The sequence below is a fragment of the Littorina saxatilis genome, linkage group LG8 (assembly GCF_037325665.1).
Source record: "Littorina saxatilis isolate snail1 linkage group LG8, US_GU_Lsax_2.0, whole genome shotgun sequence".
Classification (NCBI taxonomy): Eukaryota; Metazoa; Mollusca; class Gastropoda; order Littorinimorpha; family Littorinidae; genus Littorina; species Littorina saxatilis.
The window spans coordinates 41,291,582-41,301,015 of NC_090252.1; the positions used below are offsets into that span (position 1 = coordinate 41,291,582).

The 9,434-nt window shown below is 43.2% G+C and overlaps 1 protein-coding gene across 1 annotated transcript in view; it reads right to left on the reverse strand.

The window, feature by feature from the left end:
* Nucleotides 1–4,775: 4,775 nt before the first annotated feature.
* The window catches only part of LOC138973586 (muscarinic acetylcholine receptor gar-3-like), a 6,143-nt gene continuing 1,484 nt past the window's right edge, over nt 4,776–9,434 (reverse strand). The window contains exon 2 of the mRNA XM_070346295.1: nt 4,776–9,434. This exon is cut by the window's right edge and continues 209 nt beyond it. Coding sequence (XP_070202396.1) covers nt 7,634–9,434 — 1,801 coding nt within the window. The 3' untranslated portion in view covers nt 4,776–7,633.

The window sequence follows — 9,434 nt, forward strand, 5'->3', positions numbered from 1 at the left end:
GGAACAAACACTACTAAATGTAATAACGACAGTCTTAGCATATAATGCAACTTTTGTGAGATAACAGCTGTGTCTTTGGACAGACGCTAGGGCGTTTTAAGCGTCAAATTTAGAGTAAACGCTGCTAGTGTGTGTGTGTGTGTGTGTGTGTGTGTGTGTGTGTGTGTGTGTGTTTGTGTTCGTGTATGTGTGCGTGCGTGTGCGTGCCTGTGTGTGTGTGTCTGTGTGTGCGTGTGTGCGTGTGTGCGTTCGTTTGTGCGTGCGTGCATGTAGTGTGTGTGTATGTGCGTGCATGTAGTGTGTGTGTGTGTGTATGTGTGTGTTCGTGCGTGCGAGCGTATGTGTGGGTGCGTGCGTGTGTTCATGTGTGTGTTCATGTAGTACGTGTGTACATGTAGTGCGTGTGTGTATGTGTGTGTGTGTGTGTGTTCACGGTCCAAGTTCAAGTAAAACAAGTCGCGTAAGGCGAAATTACTACATTTAGTCAAGCTGTCGAACTCACGGGATGAAACCGAACGCACTGTATTTTTTCACCAAGACAGTACAGTTTTGTCAATCCCCGCGTGAAGGAAATCGCTCGCCTCCCACGTGCAAAACGTAGTGATATTGACACGCCAGATTAGCGCGGTAGCGTATTGTGCTAAGCAGGAAAGCGCGCTTTTCTGTATTCTTGTTAACTTTCTGAGCTTGTTTTGAATCCAACCTATCATATCTATATGTTTTTGGAATCAGGAAATGATAAAGAATAAGATGAAATCATTTTTGGATCGATTTCTTAAATTTTAATCGTAAGATTAATTAATCTATTTTCGTTAATTGTGATCACATTTTAAGAGTAAACATGACATATGTTATATTTTTAGATTCAGAATGTGATGAAGAATACGATGCAATCAATTTTAAATCTGTTTGCAAAAAATCGATTTTAATGACAACTTCAATGAGCAAACTCATTAATTAATTTTTAAGCCACCAAGCTGAAATGCAATACCAAAGTCCGGGCTTTGTCGAAGATTACTTGACCAAAATTTCAACTAATTTGGTTGAAAAATGAGAGCGTGACAGTGCCGCCTCAACTTCCACGAAAAGCCGGATATGACGTCATCAAAGACATTTATCAAAAAAATGAAAAAGATATCTGGAGATACCATACTCAGGATCTCTCATGTCAAGATTCATGAAGATCGGTCCAGTAGTTTTCTCTGAATCGCTCTACACACACACACACACACACACACACACACACACACATACACCACACCCTCGTCTCGATTCCCCCCTCTACGTTAAAACATTTAGTCAAAACTTGACTAAATGTAACAAAAACCACGCAGTACATAAATTGCAAAATCTATATATTGCCCCGTGGCTAATCGCTTCACTAGAGCGAGGAGAAGGTAATACCCCGGTGAACTTTCACAGGGTGAGCTCATCTGACAGTAAAGTGAAATTGTCTTGCTTTTTGCGACAGCTGTGTTTCTTAAGCGTTGCATGTCGACTTTGCCTCCTTTTTAAATCTAACATTTCGTCAATATTTTACCGACTTCAATAATGTCATCTTCACGTGGTGTAGTTTCATGAAAGTATAGTAATTAAACATCTGGCTGCAATAATGAGCCCACAGGGAGCAGGGTATTGGAACTTCAATGCCCCCTGGGGTAATGATTCATATTTCTCTATTTGTTTCTTATTTTTTCCCCCTGTATTTTGGTGTTATTTTCTTATGAAACTAACCTTATTAGACTACTTGATTTCAATGTAGTACAATGCGATTCACATGGTGATAATTGTTCAATTACAAGTGCATGATCTTACAAGTACTCTTCTCTCCGTATTGTCTCTTCCTAAGCCCGTATTCAACCAGGTGTTTCCCTTTATATAATAAACCGAACATAGGGCGTCATCGCACACACACACACACAAATACACACACAAGCAGACAAACACACACACACACACACACACACACACACACACACACACACACACACACACACACACATTATGGTGACATAGTTTTATTTCATTGATTTTTGAACTTGTCTAAATGTCTAAGATATTTGAGATGTAGGAGAAATTCAAACGAAAGCTGACTGAAATATCATGCTTGTCTTAAAATAGAGCCCCACATGTTGACAGTGTGTGTGCATTTTTGTGTAATGGAGCTTAACAATATAACGTATTTTATTTTATCGTGCAGCTTTTACAAATGCTGGCCAATACATTCCTACGCGTTCCTGAAAAAGAATGGAGAAGGGGGCAATTGTTTTGACGTAGAACCCCAGACTGTAGTTCAGAATAGGAAAACACGAACAAACAAACAAAAAAAAACCAAAAAAAAAGTAAAGTACGCACACACAAATACAACAACAACGCACTTTACTGTTTCCAAAAATGACACCCGAGGGAACACGAAAGAAAAAAGTGCAACTATACAGTTTATATTCACACAAAAACAGGCGGGTAGAGGGTAGATGGTGCTTCAGCCTTCATGTCAATCCCCTTCCATGTCAACACTACCCCCAAACTATACCTGCGTGAAAAAGCAACAACAAAACAAAACAAAATTCGTGTATGTGTATGTGCAATTGAAACTGTGTGTGTTCACGATGTTCTTTTACATGTAACTGTTTATTGCAGCCTAAATCCATAGGTAACCGCAAGGCGTTTTTTCCCTTCGAAATACTGCACAGAGCCCTGCCTATCTCGCATAGGTCTCATCAGCCACCAGCGTACGTGCGTCAGATGAGGACAGCCTCCATAATCTGTGTTCGCGAAGTCAAGCCAAAAAGACTGGGCAATATCTGTCAACAGCCTTCAGCACAGCATACATCGCGGACAGGCCTGGACCTTGTGTATGAGAAGAAGAGGCTTCCAAAATGAGGCAGGGGTACAGGGGCTGGCCAGGCGGTAGGGGGGGGGGGGGAGGTAAGGGTGTGTGTGTGTGGGTGTGTGTGTGTTAGTCTATGGGTTGTTACCCTTGCATGTTGTCGAAATTTAGAACTTGAAAGGGTCATTTTGGGTCTCTCTTTGAGTGAAAAAAAAGGTCTTCTGAATCCGTCGACTGACCGGGCATGAAACACAGTCTGTAGATAGCCAAATTCAACTGAGGTTTATTCAGTTTAGAAAAATGATGCAACTTTGTGGATAATTGGAAAGCAATCAGGAAGTGTTGAAGGTTTACCCTATTATCTTTTTTTATGTCAAGAAATTCCGAAAACCCATAGAAACGTATTCCAAAAAATAAATGTAATAACATTTGAAGAATTCCCATAAAGTTTTCCACGATTGGAGTTTTTGTGATGTCATCAAATAACATAGCATTTGGTATTATTGTAAAGCTCTTAAAGAAATTTATGAATATGCATAAAACTTCCTCAAAAAAACATCTAATTTCAAAACTTCACTTTAAAACTTCAAGAGAAAGAAAGAACGCGCGAGAAATAATATGACGTCATTAATCATCATGACAATTCATTACACTGTATATCACGTGTCGTCATTCCATTCTTTGCATACCATCCTAAAGAAGGCAGTTACATGCCGAAATATTGATATAAAAGTACCTAACCTGGTTACTGGTGCGTTTTTTTTCTTACTTAAAAATGTATATACTTCCTCTGTTAAAAGGCATATTTGGAGAAAACAACAACAACTCAACACTGTTGTGACTGAACTGTGCCTTGCATGACCGGTGTAACACGAGAAAATTACTCCCACGAGATTTTTACTCCGGAGTAAAAATTTCGTACGAAAATTGTACTCCCTTTACGAACGAATTACTCCCCCATTACACGAGAAAATTACTCCCCACGACAGGTGTGTTCCGAGTAAACACTTCGGTCGAAAATGAAAATGTTACTCCCCTGACGAATAAATAACGAATAAATTATTCCACCCTAACACGAGCAATTTACTGTCCACGCCAGGTGTACATACAGTTCCCGGTGAAAGAAACGCAACTCATTCGCGCCCACTGTTGCAAGTGATTTTTCGTCATTTTCAAATTGTCGTAACATTTGAACCAGTTAAGGTACATCGAAAAAGAAGACAGATTCGTGGAGGATATTTTACTGGCTGTACGATTAGTGCATATTATTTAATCGTTTTATTGTTTTATTTGTTCATAAACTGTGTTATACAGGGAAGGGGTCAAGCAAGTCGTGATTGCAGGCGAACGTGTCACTTTGACATGCTAAAAAAATCGTAAAAAGGCATATTTTTCAACCAGGTAAAGACAGTTGTGGAGGAAATTCATTTCTCAACATGATCATATAACTTGAGTTATTTGCAAAACCGTAACATAATTAGAAAAATGAACATAAATCACTTAGACGGTGTTAAAAAGGGTTGTTTGGGACAAGCTCCTTCAGGCAAAGGTGTCACTTCGGCACGCTACACAATTCGTAAAAATGCCTATTTTTCAACCAGGCAAAGACAAATGTGGAGGAAATTCATTTCTCAACATGATTATTTCATTAGAATTATTCGCCAAAGCGTAACATTATCGCAGTTTGGGACAGCGATCTTCAAAGTGACAGTGGGCGTCTATTTCAGCACTGCGAAGCGAACCTGCGCATTTTAGGGACTTTGTTTGTTCGGTTGTCTGTTTATTTATGTGTGAGTGTGTATCTATGTGTCTGTGAGTGCATTTGTGTTTATGAGTGTGTGTGAATGTGTTAATGGAGGGGGGACTTAAGCGTTTGGCTTCATAGTACTTTCTTACGAATGACAACGATAACAAAAAAATAGAAAAAAAGCGCACGATTTTGTTCTCTAATTATAGCATGTTCGTGTAGAACAGACACTTGGTCACAAAAAGCATCTGATTTTAAAACAAATCATAACGTCGATTCCATGCGAAGGAGCTTTTTCCCAAACAACCCTTTTTAACACCGTCTAAGTGATTTATGTTCATTTTTGTAATTATGTTACGCTTTGGCGAATAATTCTAATTAAATGATCATGTTGCGAGATGCATTTCCGCCACTACTGTCTTTACCTGGTTGTAAAATATGCTTTTTTACGATATTTTTAGCATGTCAAAGTGACACGTTCGCCTGCAATCACGACTCGCTTGACCCCTACCCTGTATAACACAGTTTTTAAAAAGGTAAAACAAGAAAACGATGAAATAATATGCACTACGTACAGCCAGTAACATATCCTCCACGAATCTGTCTTCCTTTTTGATGTACCTTATCTGGTTCATATGTTACGACAATTTGAAAATGACGAAAAATCACTTGCAACAGTGGGCGCGAATGAGTTGCGTTTCTTTCGCCGGGTACTGAACGCAACTTTTACTTCCCTGTCCCCTGTTAGTCTTGGTAGCGCGACATTTGTTTGCGCGAGATCATATTTTGGCATTATCCCTTCGCTCGCATCCAATTTTCGCGTACGAGATTTTTTACTGGAAGTAAAAACAAGTCGCGTAAGGCAAAAATACAACATTTAGTCAAGTTGTCGTACTCACAGAATGACACAGAACGTACTGCATTTTTTTCCACTAAGTCCTTATACTCGTGGCATTGTCAGTCTACCGCTCGTGGCAAAGGCAGTGAAATTGACTAGCCAGAATAGTGCGGTAGTGGTTACGCTGAGCAGGATAGCACGCTTTTCTGTATTTCTGTTCTTTTTAATTTTAATTCAAATATATCTATATGTTTTCGGAATCAGGAACCGACAAGGAATCAGGTGCAATTATATTTAAATCGATTTCGAAAATGTGATTTTAATCCACATTTTGATATTTTTAATATTCAGAGCTTGTTTTTAATCCGAATATAACATACCTATATGTTTCTGGAATCAGAAAATGATGATGAATCAGATGGAATTGTTTTGGGATCGTTTTATAAAACAATAATTTTGATTACAATTTTCAAATTTTTAATGACCAAATTCATTAATGAATTTCTAAGCCTTCATGTTGAAATGCAATACCAAAGTCCGGCCTTTGTCGAAGATTACTTGGCCAAAATTTCAACCAATTTCATTGAAAAATAAGGGTGTGACAATGCCGCCTCAACTTTTACAAAAAGCCGGATATGACGTCATCAAAGACATTTATCAAAAAAATGAAAAACCTGTCTGAGGATATCATTCTCAAAAACTCTCATGTAAAGTTTCATGAAGATCGGTCCAGCAGTTTCCTCTGAATCGCTCTACACACACACACACACACACACACACACACACACACACGGGGCGGGGATATAGCTCAGTCGGTAGCGCGCTGGATTTGTATCCAGTTGGCCGCTGTCAGCGTGAGTTCGTCCCCACGTTCGGCGAGAGATTTATTTCTCAGAGTCAACTTTGTGTGCAGACTCTCCTCGGTGTCCGAACACCCCCCGTGTGTACACGCAAGCACAAGACCAAGTGCGCACAAAAAAGATCCTGTAATCCATGTCAGAGTCCGGTGGATTATAGAAACACGAACATACACAACATGCTTCCTCCGAAAGCGGCGTGTGGCTGCCTAAATGGCGGGGTAAAAACGGTCATACACGTAAAAGCCGTGGGAGTTTCAGCCCATGAACGAACAAACAAAACAAACACACACACATACACCACGACCCTCGTCTCGATTCCCCCTCTATGTTCTTCTTCTTCTTCTGCGTTCGTGGGCTGAAACTCCCACGTACACTCGTGTTTTTTGCACGAGTGGAATTTTACGTGTATGACCGTTTTTTTACCCCGCCATTTAGGCAGCCATACGCTGTTTTCGGAGGAAGCATGCTGGGTATTTTCGTGTTTCTATAACCCACCTAACTTTGACATGGATTACAGGATCTTTTTCGTGCGCACTTGGTCTTGTGCTTGCGTGTCCACACGGGGGTGTTCGGACACCGAGGAGAGTCTGCACACAAAGTTGACTCTGAGAAATAAATCTCTCGCCGAACGTGGGGACGAACTCACGCTGACAACGGCCAACTGGATACAAATCCAGCGCGCTACCGACTGAGCTACATCCCCGCCCCCCCTCTATGTTAAAACATTTAGTCAAAACTTGACTAAATGTAAAAATGGGGAGTACAAATTTCGTGGAGGGAGTAATTTTTTAGTACCTTGGGGAGTTCTTTTCTCGTACGAAAGGTGTACTCGGAGAAAGAATTTCGAACGAAATTTTTACTCCGGAGTAAATTTTTCGTGGAATAAGAATTTCGTGTTACACCGGGACACTCAGGACGGATTAAAACGAATTATGTCACCGTCACCTTGTCCACACAGAGAGTCATTTGGCTCGGGGCGGGGACGTAGCTCAATTGGTAGTGTTTGTTATCAGCGTGGGTTCGATCCCCACGTTCAAAGAGAGACTTATTTCTCGGAGTCAACTTTGTGCAGACTCTCTTCGGTGTCCGAACACCCCCGTGTGCACATGTGCGCACACAAAAAAGATGCCAAAGTCACAGCGAGAGTCTCAGGGCTTGGAAAACATGAATACACGCATGCATCAACTCTCGTCTGATTATCAGGATCGTATTTCGATACTTTGACGAGACAAACCCAATGCTGGTGTGTCGAAGAAGAAAGCCACAGCGGGCGTGTTTGAGTCAAAGTAACACATCATATCTTCAGCGTATTACCAATTCTTGTCCCAATATAGGCGGCCAACTGGTCTAAGAGGACGTTAAACCTTAATAGGCATTGACTCTTGACTCTTCGAATGCAATGCCGCGGTCTGAACAGTCGAGTAGAAAGAGAACCTCCTTTGTTGTAAAACCCATTCATCGATGTCATCTTTCAGACAGCGTTTCACCAGGCGCTTGGCCGAATCATTGAAGTGACGGTTGAGGCCCCCGTAGGCCAAGGAGTTGAGCACCGAGCACACCAGACGCAGGGCGTGGGTCCACAGGAGACAGAAACACGGCGAGTCCTGGATGAAGCACGACACGTAGCACGAGAAGGTAATAGCGTAGAGCAGCAAGATACTGACGCAGAAGACGAAGCCGAGAACTAGCTTGGAGATACGATCCCAGCTCCAAGGTTTCAGCCACGACGGTTTGTCCGGCTCGGGGGCTGCAGTGGTCGTGGTGGCGGTGGGAAAGCGCTCGTTTGGCGGGGACATGATGGTATGCTGCGCAAAGAAAGAATCTGATATCTTCTGCTTGGCCTCGGACGTTGTGGGTTGTGAATCCTTGACGTTCTTCGCCTCTGGGCGCTGGTCTACAGGGGAAGACCCAAAGAGGACGGAATGGATGGAGGCCGCTGCCATCATGTCATGAGATTCATCACTCTCGCCCGCAGGAGCGTTGGAACTCTTGTTGAGCCAGGCTGACCGCGATACCGTGGAAGCACATACAGCAGCGGTGGTTTCAGAAGATAAGTGTAACCGCTGGAAGGATATGTCTTGCGACGCGCAGGGAGATGTGACAGCGTTGGAACTTCTATCCGACTGTTGTATGTCGTGTGGCGCAACACATCCTGGCTGTTCTACCAACACCTCCTTAAGTGGTGGCAGCACCCGCAGGTTTCCAAGACCAGGGGGGTGAGGAATCTTCGCCGCGCGTGCACCTTTGCGGAGCTTTCTTGAGCCGCGCTGTTTACGCGACGTTTTGTCAGCAGTGGGCTGGGTAAAGGACCCGCCAATGGCAGAGTCTTCGTCCATGGCAAGTTTGTCTAAGGCGGGTCTCTTACGGTACGAGTCAAAGGAGGACTCATCTTCAACAGATGAGACAAAAAAAGCGTCTTCTTTGACAGATTTGGTATACGATGAGTTTTCATCGGCAAAAGGGGGGTCCTTTTTGAAAGACGTCTTAATGCTAGGGTCTTCTCCAATAGCAGAAGCTTCCAACTGCGGCCCTGATTGGGAGCTTTGAGGGTTAGGGTTAGGGTTAGGGTTAGGGTCAGGAGGGTTAGGGTTAGGATTAGGGTTGGGGTTAGGGTTAGGGCTAGGGTTAGGGTTAGGGTTATCGGCTGCAGGTTTGCCAGCTGAAGTGGACGCGCCAACCTTCTTACCTGCGTCCTGCTTGAACACCACATCACGAAGTGAGGCCAGTTCGTCGGAAGAACTGCTTGACGAGGAAGACGACGACGACGACGACGACGACGACGACGACGACGACGAGGAGGAGGACGACGACGACGACGACGATGAGTCTTTTTCTGCCGCTGCAGGTTCCAAGCTTTTGACCTGGGGCTGAGCGTCCAAAGATACTTTGGACACTGACTTACCCATCATACCGAAGGTGAACTTTCTGATCGGGCGCCATTTCGGCTCAGTGGGCAGCATCTTCGCTTTGGCCGCATCCCTCTTGCGCTGAAACAGAGTCACTTTCAGCGCCAGCTTGACGTAAATGACGATGACGGTGACGACGAGAATGACGTAAATACAGAAGGAGATGTAAACCCTCGTCTGCACGTCCGAGTTCTTCACGTCGAAGAGGCATCCGGGCAGGAGGCTGATGTACTTGAAGTCCACTCCCGCGCAG